This window comes from Martes martes (genome assembly GCF_963455335.1).
Source record: "Martes martes genome assembly, chromosome: X".
Taxonomy (NCBI): Eukaryota; Metazoa; Chordata; class Mammalia; order Carnivora; family Mustelidae; genus Martes; species Martes martes.
The window spans coordinates 45427031-45441918 of NC_137897.1; the positions used below are offsets into that span (position 1 = coordinate 45427031).

General features: G+C 35.6%; 1 protein-coding gene across 1 annotated transcript; it reads left to right on the plus strand.

Annotated features, from left to right (window-relative positions):
- Positions 1 to 11634: 11634 nt before the first annotated feature.
- Positions 11635 to 12585, plus strand: FOXR2 (forkhead box R2; the record flags this gene model as incomplete). The annotated part of the gene is made up of 1 exon (XM_080794877.1): positions 11635 to 12585. The coding sequence occupies one exon, from the start codon at positions 11635 to 11637 to the stop codon at positions 12583 to 12585; it is 951 nt and encodes a 316-aa protein (XP_080651003.1).
- Between the last annotated feature and the right edge of the window lie 2303 nt (positions 12586 to 14888).

The window sequence follows — 14888 nt, forward strand, 5'->3', positions numbered from 1 at the left end:
AATAATTTAGATTAAATAGACAAATATATAGAAACACACAACCTACCAAGACTGGATCAAGAAGAAATAGAAAATTTCAGTATACCTATAATAATAAGGAGATTGAGTCATTGATTTAAAACCCACCTTAATAAGAGTAGCCTTGGGGGGCGCCTGGGTGGCTCAGTGGGTTAAAGCCTCTGCCTCTGGCTCAGGTCATGATCCCAGGGGGTCCTGGGATCGAGCCCTGTGTCAGGCTCTCTGCTCAGTGAGGAGCCTGCTTCCCCCTCTCTCTCTGCCTGCCTTTCTGCCTACTTGTGATCTCTGTCAAATAAATAAATAAAATCTTAAAAAAAATAAGAATAGCCTTGGGACATATCACTTCACTGGAGAATTCTACTAAATATTTCAAGAAAAATTAACATCAATTATTTTCAAATTCTTTGAAAAAATTAATTAAAAAATTGAATAGAAATGCACACTCCCTAACTCATTCCATGAGACCAGCATTAATCTGATACCAAATTCTTCCTAGTATACCTGAAGACAATTCCTCCACCAAATCTTGGGTTTATCTAGTGCAGAGTTACTTTTTCCATAGAACCAGATCCAAACTGCCACTCCATTATTAACACCCAGTCTCCAGAAAAGTATACAACTCTCCATCTGCAATCTTCTACATGGTCATGCCCATCTTTGATCCTCTTTATTACTACAGTCAGGCTTCTTTTCTTATTCCACCACACAGGGATTTTCTTCATTTTTTTCAAACAGGCCCCTAGTACTTCAACCACTTCAGAATCCCGGTCTTCAATATAGTCAAACACCTCTGCTCACTCCAAGCACGACAGTGTCCCCCTCATTATCATTACAGGCAAGTCTTTGGACAACCCCATCTACATTGACTCCTTCCTATTACCATAGACAACCTCTAGTTAGTCCCACCCACACTAAGGTTTCTTCTGTTCTTTATTGGAAGATTTCTAATTACACCCTTCCAAACTAGGGTTTGTATAAGTAGGAACCCACATAAAAGTTCCCCTCTGTTGTCATACCTATACGAGGATTCTTCTCTACTATAAGTTCTCTATTCATCTCAGTACATACCAGGGTCTTCCTCATTATGCAGACAGTCCTATGTTCACTCTTGCTGACACCAAGATCTTATTTTTCCATTAGGAGACCTCTCATTAGGCCTGCCCACAACCATGATGTTTTGCCTTTTTTAGGCAGTGTATGGACAGCCTTCCCCACATAAGGGTCCTCTTTATCATACAAGCAGACTGCTGGGTAGCCTGCCTGCCCTAGTGTCTCTCTCATTTCTATTGGTAGGCCTCCAGTTAGCCCTGCCCACATCATGATGTTTCTCTTTTCCACGGGTCAGTTTGCTCGCGTCACATTCTTCATGGTATAAGAAGACGCATGGAGAGCTCCGCCTTACAAGCGTGTGTGTTTTTTTTGCATTGGCGGATTTTCGGGTTAGAGCCGCCATAGTAAGTACTTCTTTAGGCCGTTTTATGACCAGCTCTGTCACATCAGGGTCCTCCTCATCGCTGCAGGTAAGTTTTTAGTCATCACTACCTACACTTGAGTCCTCTCCTCACTACCGTCAATCTTCTGATTAACCGTAGTTTACCGTAACTTTGCACAACTTAATTTTTTTTTCACCAACAATTCTGGATTGCATATAGTCTTTTTACAAATAATTTGTGAAAGCTGCATAGTATTCCTTTTTTTTTTGTAACTGTGTTTAGTTCACTTTTTTCCATTTTGATAGGCATTTAGCTGTTTTTCAGCATTCCAAGCAGTATTATGAGGAGAATCCTCTTACATGTTTCCTTAAGCATACTTACAAATATTTTCTAAGATACACATGTAGAAGTAAAGAATGTTGAATCTTAATGTAGTCAGATTGTAACTTTTAATAAACACTGACAAATTGCCCTTTAAAAGAGCTGCACCAATTTACACTCCCAGTAGTGGGATATGTGTTTCCTACCCTTCTTATCAAGGCTTGAAGTTACTGTTTCTTAATTTTTTGTCAAAATGATGGGATTAGTATCTCATGATTGATTCATTTTTCCCACATTATATCTTCTGCCCATTTTTTATATGATTATCTGTTTTGTGTGTGTTGAGTTATTATAAACACAATTGAAACTCCCTATATACTCCTCCCTTTTAGAAAATAATTCTGTTTTCTTTTTTCCTTTTGCATAGTTTTAAACAAACAAAAAAAACCACTACACGCCTTTGAATCTATATATTTAAAATAGTATTGTGTTGCAGGTTTTAAAACTTCATCTAAATGATGGCATATAGTATATATTCATTTGCAACTTTCTTCTTTCAAAACTATACTTTTGAAATTAAACCATATTGATCTGTGTAGCTTTGGTACAAAATGCTAATATGAGAATAATCTATTATAATTATTATATCCCAATTTATGTATATATATTTTTACTCTACTATTGTTTGTTTTATGTTTCAAACAAAAAAATAGAATTCTCAGGTAGTGTTTCAACTATCTTCAAATTTACTAGATATTGTTAATCTAATAGTTTGTAACATCATCTTATTTTTGTTTTAATTTACATTTCTCTGATTACTAGTGAAGTTTGACTTTTATTTATAATGGAGTGTGTGTGTGTGTGCTGTGAGTTTAAAATTTTTATGTAATCTGTTTTTCTGTATTTCTAAGAAGCTCTTCCCCATTCCAAGTACATAAACATGTTTATTCCCCTGGATTTTCTTTTTAAAAAATTTCAGATTGTATTTTCACATTTAGGTTTTTTTAATTCATTCAACTGATATTTTTGATCATCTATTTTAAGCCCAGCACTCTTCTAGAGGCTCTTCATTGAAAACAGGCAAACAAACTCAGACAACAAATCTCTGACTTTATTACCTGAGGAGGCAGACAAAAAATAAGATAAATAATAGAATTATATAGCATGTTAAGGAATGATAAGTGTTAAGGAGAAAAAGAATAGAGTAATGAAGATGGGGTTTGTTTCTGGACTCTTATGTTCTGTGGCCTTTTTGTCTTCCCTCTTTTAATAATAGTCTTAACTTACTGTAGCTTTGTAATAATTAGTATCTGGTAAAACAAATCTCCTCACTGATTTTCTTTATTGTGTCTTAGGTTTTCCAGGGCTTTTATTCTTCCCTTAATATGAAGATTAACCTGAAAAGTTGCTTTTTTTTTTAACAATCCTTTGGAGATTTTGACTGGAATGACACTAATTTTTAGAGTAAACTGCAGAATATTAACATTTTTATAATGCTGAGCCATCCAATATGTAATGTAAATATGGTATATCTCCTGATTTTATATTATGTCTTCTAATAAGATTTATTCATTTTGTTGGTTTTTCTACTTTTATTTGTGGAAAAAATAATCTATAGTATGATTTATTTGTCAACAAAATTGTTCATTTACAGCTACAAATTCCATTCTAAATACTACTTTACTGTATCTCACAAGTTTCAGAATATAGTGTTTTTGTTACTGTTTGGGTTTGAATATGTTGTAATTTTCATTCTGAATTCTTATTTAACCAAAGAGATTTTAAGGAGCAATTTTTGAAGTTTCTAAGCAATATTTTACTTTATTATTATTATTTTCCTATATTTCACGGCTAATGATACTGTGATTAGAGAACATAGATTATTTGAAATTTTTGAGACTTTTTAGTGACCTACTGTGTGGTAAATTTTTGTAAATTCTTGAAATGAATGTATATTTTCTATTTTGGGGGTGAAGAGTTCTCTCTTTCTATATATAGGTTTATTTTCTATGCTTGTATTGCTCAAAGCTTTTGTCCTTATTTTTTTTTCTTCCTCATTTATTTATGATGGAAGGGTTATAATTCTCCATTTTGTTTGTGTAGTATTTCTATTATTGGTGTTTTTATTCTTTTAATTCTGTTTTCTCTAATATTAAGTTTGCCAGAACAACTTTTTTATTTCAGCATTATCAATTTTTTGTTGTGTTTCAGTATTTTCATGTTGTTTTGTTTTAGGAATAATTCTTATAAATAGCGTATAACTGGATCACAAAAGAAAACTATTATGATAATCTTATCTTCATTAGGTGGGACTAATTTGTTCATAATTATTATGCTTATTGATATATTTTGACTAATTTCTACTCTTTTTTTGTTTGTTTTTGGGTAACATCAGCTTTCTGGCTTCTTTGTCACATTACTTCTGCTGATTTGAATGCTATATACTACATTTATATTCTTATTGTTTGTCCTTAAATATTTTAGATATATACATAAGTATAAAATTGTCAGAGAAAGTCTGCAGTCATTCGTTAGTTCTATCCTCCTAACTACGGCAGATGCTTTAGTAAGCATGAATGACTCAGTGTACCCTTTATTATTTTTGGATAAAATTTTAGTTTTCCCTTTGAAACACAAAAATCAGTTATAATTTTATAGTCATAATAAACATAGTTTATCAGTTGCTTTGCTCATCATTGGCTCCCTTTTTCCCCTATATTTTCTCTTTGGCTTCCTTTCTTTTACTAAAATATATGGCTAACATGTGTATGTAATGACATTACATAGGTGATTAACTCTGAGTAAAGAAAATGTCTTTATTTTTTCCTCACATTTGATTAGTTGGGTACAAAGATCCAGGTTGACAGTTTTACTTCAACATGTGGAAATATTTCTAGCATTTATTATTGCTGGCTTCCAGTCTAGCTGACCTTCCTTCAGAAGGAAGCACTTTTGGGATGCCTGGGTGGCTCAGTTGGTTAAGCATCTGCCTTCAGCTCAGGTATGATACTAGGGTCCTGGGATGGAGTCCAGCATTGGGCTCCTTGCTCACCAGGAAACCTGCTTCTTCCTCTACCTGCTGCTCCTTCTGCTTGTGCATGCGCTCTCTCTCTCTCTCTGACAAGTAAATAATATCTTTTAAAAAGGAAGCATTTTTATAGTAGCTCTTAAGATTATTGCTTTATCATTATTTATTATTTTTTTGAGAGCAAGAGAGAGACAGCACATAACCGGGGTGGGGGAAGGGCAGGAAGAGAGGGACAAGGAGACTACCTGCTGAGCAGGGAACCTGACATGGGGCTTGATCCTAGGACCCTGGAATTATGACCTAAGCTGAAAGCAGATGCTTAAGTGACTGAGCCATGCAAGCGCCCCTATTATCATTATTATTATTATTGTATAATTACTTTTATATAAAGTATGGGTACAAGTAATTTATGATGATAGAAGACAGAAAGTAGTTGCACGGGTGAGTAAAGATTGACAGTAAAGAGGATGAGAAGAACCTCTGTGGTGATAGAAATGTTCCACATCTTGTTTTGTATAGTGGTTATGTGGGTGTATACAATTGCCCAAATTCATCAAATTGAATATATATGTTCTATGCATTTTAATGTCTGTAAATTATTTCTTAATTAGCAAAAAAGAAACTTTGAGGGGTGCCTGGGTGGCTCAGTCATTTAAGTGTCTGTCTCCAGCTCAGGTCATTATCTCCAGGTTCTAGGATTGAGCCCCGCATCAGGCTCCCTGCTTAGCAGGGAGTCTGCTTCTCTCTCTTTCCCTCTGCCCCTCCCCCCTGCTCATTCTCTCTCTCTTTCTCTCAAACAAATAAAAATTCGAAAACTAAGAAAAATTAAAACAAAACAAAACAAAACAAAAACTTAGAGAATGCTTCAGAAGCTTCTGGTAAACTTCCTGCAAGGCGCTCTCAGCACCCTTTGAGGCAGAGCTGATTGCTCAACCATCACACTGTGCATCACAATGAAGAGTTAGGATTACTTCAAAAGAATGAAACATATCATATGAATCTGCATCTTCTCCAAATTTCACACTTAGGTTTGACTCAAACTGGGCTATACTCTCCATTGTTGTTGTTCATTTTTGTTGTTGTTGTTGTTCATTTTTTAAGTAAGCCAATGGTTCTGTGTCTTCACTCTGGCTTTATCTAAGCCAAAGTCTTAGCGTCAGCAATTAGCCTACTCCCAACACAGCTTGTATGAGCATCAATATCTATGGCTTTCTCACTGCTACAGGGCAGTGGGAACTAATGCTCTTCCCTTTATCTACGTACACACACTTCTGAAGTCTAGCTATGGAACAAAGCTTGATCATTTTTGTGGAATATTGTTTCCTTTTCATCTCTACAGAATTATAGTGGGTTGGTTTGTTTGTTTTTTGAGAGAAAGATTTTTAGAATAAATTGCGCGCTTTTTTTTTTTTTTTTGAGAGAGACAGAGAGAATGCAAGTGTGTGTTTGAAGGGGGGCACGGTGGGGAGGAGCAGAGGGAGACAGAGGGAAACAATCTTAAGCATGCTCCACCCTGAGCATGGAGCCTGACACAGGGCTTCATCTCATGACCCTGAGATCATGACCTGAGCCAAAAACAAGGGCCGATGTTCAACCAACTGAGCCACCGAGGTCCCCCTCATTGCATACATTTTGAATATGTTGACTCTTTATCTCTTTGAGTATCCTAAACATACTTGCTTTCCAGGTGGCTCCATAATATTATTACTATATGGAGTGAATTAATTGTTTGATTGTTAATTGTTCTTGTTATTAAATTAATTCATGGATTTTAAGATTTTAGTTTTCAGCTTAATTTGAATGAAACATTTCTGTTCCCTGCATCTCATCTACCTTTGTTCATTAATCTATGCTTACTCATCCCTATCTAGAGGTTTTTTAGTTGCTTCCTCCCAGCCCTCCAGGCTTCAATCCACTATTAGATCTCAGAATTGCAGTTTTGATTTCCTACCTTGTGGTGTTACTGAGGATACCAAAAATCCAGGAGATCCAATAGAACCAGTTACCATAGCTAGTGAATAGTATGACTCAGCATCTGGTTGCAAGATTTTATGTGACTTTCCTCTTTCTCAGACCTGCAGTTTGCCAGGGTTTGGCAGTTACATTTTTTAGCTTCTTTTTACAAGCAGAGTTAGCCCCACTCTAGTCCTTGACTTTAGGTCTAGTGTCCCCCAAGGAAACCAAATGCCTGACTTCCATTTCCCACTTAATAATCTAGAGCCCAACAGGCCAATGGCTTCAGTCCCACTCATTATTTTTTATTTCTATTCTAATAAGATATTTTTCTTGTATTTGAGCTTGACGATCTTCCATGGTCTGTCTCTCTCTCTCTATGTAATTCTATTCATTATTTTTTATATGTTTGAAGCAAAGAAGAGGGAATTATCAAAGTTGTGAAATCATATGTTGACCTGGCTACAATATATGTCCAAAAAATATACATATGTTCGTGTGACTTGTCCTTCTCGAATAACAAAAAACAGCTGAGTTTGTATAAAACAGGTACTGTACCTAGGATCCTGTCTCTAATCTCTCTGTAGTCTGTATGTGTTTGACAAGTCACTTAATCCTTATTATAAAAGAATAGCTTCTTTGCATTAAGCTGTGCGTTAGAGGATTTAGCTGTCTTGACAAGGTTTTCATTTCTTTTTATGTTTTATTTTGTCTTGTAGAAAGTGCTCTTCCTCTTCCCAGGCACTTGAGGTTGAACCCTTGGAAAGGAAAACAAGCAGTAAGTGAAATTCAAAGTGTCTAATAATACTTTGAAGAAAGTATTCTAAATAAAGAGGTGTTTTGTTCCCACAAGTTCAGAACTCTCAAAGCTTTGAAGTAAAGACTCAAAGTTTTGTTGGATTGAGGTGTTTTGAGCTCAGATTGAGGCTCCCAAACTAGTAGTTAGAAACCAAATTCATGATTGCTGAATTAAGTAAGCATTCCATGAATAGTCATTAAAATAAATCCTATTTGTTTTCCAGTATGATTTCTGTGTGATATATTCATGTTTAGGAGCCATGTTCCTCTTAAAAAGAATAACATAAACGGAAGCATGTATTTATGGAATGTATTGTGTATCAAATATTAAAACTAGTTCTTCATATACATTATACATGCATTAATGATATACATTGTTTCATTTGATATTCTCAATAACTTGTTCAGGTAGATTATTTTGTAATTATCCCACTTTATGGGTGAAGAAACTGAAGTAAGGTGTAGCAGAGATAAGTTGATAAGACAAATGACAGTGATTTATTTCAAAAGCCTATTACAGTTTACTGTTGGAACAAGCCCAGCTACTTTAAACTTAAAATGTCCAAACTTGAACTCTTGTTTTTGGTTCATGTGAGAACAGGGAAGAGGTCTACAGGAGTTTAAAAAGACAATCTAATTGCTGGAAAGAGAAACCAAGGAAAGTAGTATTAAAATAATAAAATCTTTCATAGATTCTTTAGCACCTAATGGCTTTTGTGTATGAAGAAAAATATTTGCTATTTGTGCTTTGTTTGCTGCTCAATTTTGTTAAATTAAAATAGCTAATAAGCATAACTTTTAAAATAATTTTTATTGACCATCTGAGCATTGCATACCAATTTGATGAATTAAATTTCCTAAAAGTTTTAAACTGTAATTGCAAATTTAATATGGCTTTTTTGTAAACACTTCAGACAGCTTGAATAGCATTTGAAACATACACAAATGCAATGATTACAGATATATTCATGGCCTTACATTTAAGCTTATTCTAAAATATGAACACCAAGTTTTAATTTATTTCTTTATTTCTACCCTTATATTTTTCCTTTTTAAATTGTTACACTTCTTTTGATATCTTACTACAATTTCAGTAATTTTATTATTTTTGCATTTTTTAAAGATTTCAATCATATCACCCATTTGAGAGGAGAAGAGAAATACCATTTCAAAGAAGCTGAGGTAACCATATGGGTTATCAATAATTCATTCTTTGGGGGATCATAGCACATAGTTCAATCTTAACATGAGACATTGGCTAAAATCCTTTTAATAATAATGTTTTATTTGTCATTTAATGGCATTTCTGATTCTCTGTCATGCAGTGTTTTTTGGGGGATTAACTTGTCTTTAACAAGATTAATATTTCTTAATTTCTGCATGTTGGCAGTACACATTATCCTGTCTTTTTTCTATATTTATTTAGTTTGTAAATACTACTAAGGTTTATGGTTTTTATTTATATTTTATTATAATTAGTAGGGCTCTCTAAATAATTCATTTCCTAGAAGATGAGTGATTGAGTCTCCCTAGGTAGTTGTCTTCTTTACACTATATTGTTAACCAACCTGCAAAACCTTTTTGGATCTATTTCTGCTTGATTATTATGTTTGACCATCAGTACTCATCTGTTTTACCAGTTCTTAGGATACATGATTGCTGGCCTATGTGTGAATTAAAAAAAAAAAAAAAGTTGCCCTCTCTAAGAAAATGTGAATTGTGGGCACATGGCAACTAGATAGGTCCTCTGTATGAATCCCTTCCTATGGATTAATATATCCCCAGGACCAGGGTGCATGGTTTAGAAAACAGCTCAAGCAGAATGTAACTATATGCAGTAGCCATTGGTGTGGTACCTGTTTTTCTGGAAACACATATGGCTTACTCATTGTTTCTTATATATTCTTTCCTGCTTACCTTCCAACAGAAATAAATACATATCTACACTTCATAAGTAAACATTGACTTAAAATGAAAAAAAAATCCATGCACATTTTGTTTCCTATGTAAAAATAAGAAAACTTGTATATCCTATGGCATTTGCTCCTTTTTTTGTTACAATTACCTTTTAAAAGAATTTGAGGTACCATTATGTATTCATAGCTCTTTACAGACTAAACCAGTGTCAATTAATCAAAATATGTGTGTCAGAAATTCACAATTTGATACCAGGAGCCTCTTGAATTTGACTTTCCATCCTGTTAACACTGGCCCCGACATTCTTGAAGGCATTTTTGTTTGTAACAAGAGTACTTATGTATTAGATGTATCTGATTTTTTTTCCTCTCCCAAAACATGTATCAACTACTCCCCTTACCAGTCCTTCTAGTAGAGACCATTCTGGGCATCGGAATGGTTTTGGAAATTGATGGCACACAAAAGTGCTACTTCTGCTGCTGCTGTCCGGTCATTAGTGTGTGTGCCTATGTGTAAGAGAAAGAGAGAACAAGCATGAGCAAACATACTGAAAAATATATTTCTAAAGTTATTATGAGTTCCCACCACTTTTTCTAACTTATTATGTTATTGTACCTGCTTTGCTTATTAATTGATTTCATCAATCTCTAACACCGCCTATTAACACTTGGAATGGGTGGGAGCCTGAAAATCAGGATACTCACACAGAAACATAAGTTTAAATATTTTTCCTAAGCATATGCAAAATTCTCCAGCCTCCTTTTTTAGAGCACACTTAAGAAACAAGTTACCCAAGCATTTGGTTGTCATGTGTTAGACTGTTCTCCATGTCTCTGCTCTTGGGTTACATATTTTTAAACCTTAGCTCAAGCAACTCCTATGAGGAACACTTCTGATTTCTATTAATTGATATTATTTTTAAACTTTGCACACACACACACACACACACACACACACACACAAAGTGAAAGATCACTCTGGTAGTCTGTATGGAGGATTCTTTTGAATAGAATAAGACAAGACAGCAGGAAAACAATTGGAGGGGGATTAGTATGTCCCCCAGTATCTCCTGTTGACATTTGCTGGTTGTTTTTCAGGTATATTCATATCTAATGGTTTTAACAAAATCACATCCTTTTAGATGGGTTTTGTTCAGACTCAAATGATACCTTCTCATTTTGCATTTTTCTAAGAACAGCTTTGGGATTAATTTACTGGAGAGTCAAACTCTGGAGTTTTCAGGAACTTGCACATCATAGCTTCTTTGGTCCTACTGCCTTCAGAGTATTATTCAGAGCTCAGTTCCTGAGGTGACCTGGAGAGAAGAAAGCCAGCTGTTTTCCAGAGTAGGATTGAAAATAATAACATATTTGAATTCTAGCATGGGGTTGAGACTAATGGATATCATTTTCTTATAGTTACCACTTTACTCTAAAACTTGGGTTACACATATTGCTGTCTTATTTGTAAAGTATGTTGAATGCCATCAAGAGGCAGTAGGTATAATGAAAGGATCAGAAGATCTGGACTGTGGACCTAGCTCTGCTACTTAGGTATATAGCTTAAATATCCTGTAGATCTTAGTTCCCTTATCTATAGTATGGGGTTAATGATACTCACTATGTTATCTTGCAGGGCTGTCCTGAGCATCAGTTGAGATCATCTATGTGAAAGTTTTTGTCAAAAGGCAGTTTAAAATGGAATTTTTTAAACCATTTAAGAACAACTCAGAAATACAATGTGATCTGTACACCTGTTTGTTCCTTCATTAAATGAACCTAGAAAGAATTAAAAGATATACCAATCAACTTGTTATGAAAGTCACCTTAGTTGGCACATAATTCAAAATGTGTAGGTCCTCTTGTGAGGACTCCCTGCTTCCAACCAAAGCTCGGGAATTCTACTTTGAACTTTTTTCCTGCTAAAAAGCTCTGTTTAGTTCTCTGTTTTGAGCTTTGTTGTAGAACACTGAGACTTCTCCAAGTTTGACAACCCATCAATGAAGTATCCATTCCCCCTTTTTCTAGTACTTCTAGCAGTCCTCCTGATAAGTTCCCCAGATGACATATACTGGATCAGAAACAGTACCCCAACAATAACTTCGAAAAGTGCCTCAGAGACTTCTGTCTTTTTAGAACTCTCTCTCTACCTACCTCTCCACTAAAGATGGACATAACACTAAAAAATTCTGAATTCTGGTACAGTCTCCATGGCCAGGTCCCAGGGCTGCTGGACTGGGACATGGGGAATGAGTTCTTCTTGCCCAGCACCACAGACCAATGCCACTTAGCTGAGCAGAACCTTGCCAAATATAGACTCCGAGTAATGGAACCCCCAAATAGGTCTCAAGACAGCAGACCCAGTTTGAACAAAGATGGTCCTGACTCTGAACCTAACCTGTGGATGTGGGTAAATCCCAACATCACATGCCCCCTTGGAAGCCAGGAGACCCTAAAGCCCAGTAGGGAAAAGGATGTGACAAGCATGCTTCCTTACCCTCGGCCACTCCCAAAGGAAGAAGAGTCTAACTGCTCAAAGACCATAGTGATGGAGTCACTGCCAACTTCCTCCAGCAAGAACTCTTCCCCACAGAAGTGGTTCACTTATTCCCCAGGTGACTGGGAGTTCACAGAAGAAAAAACTGAGGAACAAGATGACAACTGCTCTGTGTCTCTTCAATCGCCTAACAAAGGGGAGTGCTTCCAGAACCAGAAGTTATGGCAAGGCAACAGCCAGGAGAGGAGGTCCTGGCCCCGCCCTCCACTCAATTACAGTCACCTAATAGCCCTGGCATTAAGAAACAGCCCCCCCTGTGGCCTCAATGTGCAAGAGATCTACAATTTCACCCGACACCATTTCCCTTTTTTTTGGACAGCTCCAAATGGCTGGAAAAACACCATCCGCCACAACCTCTGTTTCCTGAGCAGCTTTGAGAAGGCACCAGTCAACCTTCAGGATGGGACCAATGCTAAGCCACGGTCTTGCCTCTGGCGGCTTACTGAGGAGGGACACCGTCGTTTTCAGGCGGAAACTCGTGCCTTAGCCTATGCTCGGAGGGAAAGCATCCAACAGTGCATGAGCCAGCCAGATGTGATGACTTCCCTCTTTGGCCTTTGAACTACCACTTCTCCCTTTTTGGAACACTGCCCTCCTTACTGTGTCCACCATTGTTGTGATTGGCCTTCATTAATCCCTAAGCCTACCCTGCCTGGTAGGTGACAAAACTGTTTAACTACAGCTACAGGAATAGTATCAAATAAACTGAGAGGTGGGTACAGAGGAAGCAGAGCTTAAATCCAGGTGGAGAATAATGGAAAGTTGCATGAGGACATTTGCAGTTGTTATACATTTCAAGCAGAAGCAGGAAATCTTAGGAATAATAGCATGAAAGTTAAGGAGAGAGGACATATTTCACAAGAAAAGGAATTCTGTTTACTGGAGTGTATACTCACATACAAATGCAAATAGTGGAGTACAAAACATAAAATGTAAGATTGAACCAGGCCTTGAAGAGCCTCAAATGTCATGTGAAGGTATCTGTGCATAAAAAGAAATAGACATGGGGTTTGAAGCCTAGAGGTTGAAGTATCTCTCTTTCACCATTCATCAGATATATCTCTTTTTTTAATGACTGATTTTATCCTTCAGGGCTTCACTTTTCTCTTCCTGATCCTGGACTTCTCAGCCTTGTTCAGTTACCAACCAATTCCAGTACTGACAAATAATTCCAAGCAGTTACTTGTAGTTTGTGCATTGAAAGCCCTTGAATTGAGCTTGTATCAACCCCAAGCCTTTTGATGATAAAAGTTTTGCTTTCCATTCTTTCATTCATCAAAACTTTACTGAGGAAATACCAAAGTGCACAAGGCCCATCTTAGGTGCTGAAGATAAAAAGTCAATAGTTTAATTGGAGACAGACATATAACCAAATATTTATAATACAAATGTAATAAAACAAATGTGCAACATTGTCATGGAAAAGGGGAGATATTTTTCCTGGGAAAGGCATTGAAAAGGAAATACCTTTTGAGTTAGCTTTGAAGAGTAAATGAGGATTTTCTGGGCATGTAAGCTGAAGAAAAGAAAGTACACAGGCAACTGTATAAACAAAGTAACTGCAGTGCTTGGAAGAGTGGTAGGAATTTCAGTGCAGTTTAGCTATATTAGGGCCAAGAGTGGGAAGAAATATAGGCAAAAAGGCTTTCCTGGTACTGCTTAGGTGTTTGGACTTTACCCAGTGGTCTGTTGTGAACCAAAAGCTATCAGTGGTGTTTTACTAAAAAATAAAAACAAAAATGAAGGCTTAAACATTTGTTTTTATAATTTCAAAATTCACTTTAACACTTTTCTATACAGATAAACTTTCTTTTATCAGATTTAAGCATAGCTTTCTGCCTTTCATGTTAACATATTATTAAAGATATATCCAAGATAAAATATATTAGATTATTAAAGAGGTATTTAATTGCAAAACCTTCAGTAATGGGGATACAAAAATGCCTTGTAAAACAGAAAAGCAATGAATTCAATATATTGTAAAATCATTTTAAAAGTTTACATTTTTTGGTTATTGTATATTACACCACATACAAAACTGTATATTTAAGTTGAATTCCTAAAGAAACATTCAAAGAGTATTCTTCAAAAAAATAATTTTAGATACTACGTCTGTATTATAAGGCAAACAAAGTTGAAAACATACCTTGGAATTAATAAAATATTCTGTCTATAAGTACTCAGCATTTGGTTTTCATGTTTTTCACAAATAACACTTGTAAGCAAAAGAGCCTGTTGTGAAATTCATAAAACTTTTTATCACAAACCATATTTCTAGTGTATACAATATACCTATTTTGCAAATGTTGCACATTTCAGACTTTCTACTTTTAAGTTTTTATTTAAATTCTAGGTAGTGAACATACAGTATAATATTAGCCTCAGCTATACAATGTACTTATTCAACACTTCCATTGATCATCTGGTGCTCATAACAGGTGCATACCTTAAACCCCATTACCTGTTTAACACATCACCATCCACCTCCCTTTTGGTAACCATCAGTATGTTCTCTATAATTAAGAGTATGTTTCTTGGTTTGTCTCTCTCTCTTTTCCCTTTTACTCATTTGTTTTGTTTCTAAAGTTCCACAAATTAGTGAAATCATAATGGTATTTGACTTTCTCTGACTGACATTTTGCTTATCATAATACTCTCTAGCTCTATTCATGTCGTGGTAACTGGCAAGATTTTATTCTTTTCTATAGCTGAATAATATTCTGTTTTTTTATATACCACCTCTTCTTTATCCATTCATCAGTCAGTGGACACTTGTTTGTTTCTGTAACTTGGCTCTTGTGGATAAGGTGGCTATAAAATCAGGGTGCATGTAATCCTTTGAATTAGTATTTTTGTATCCTTTG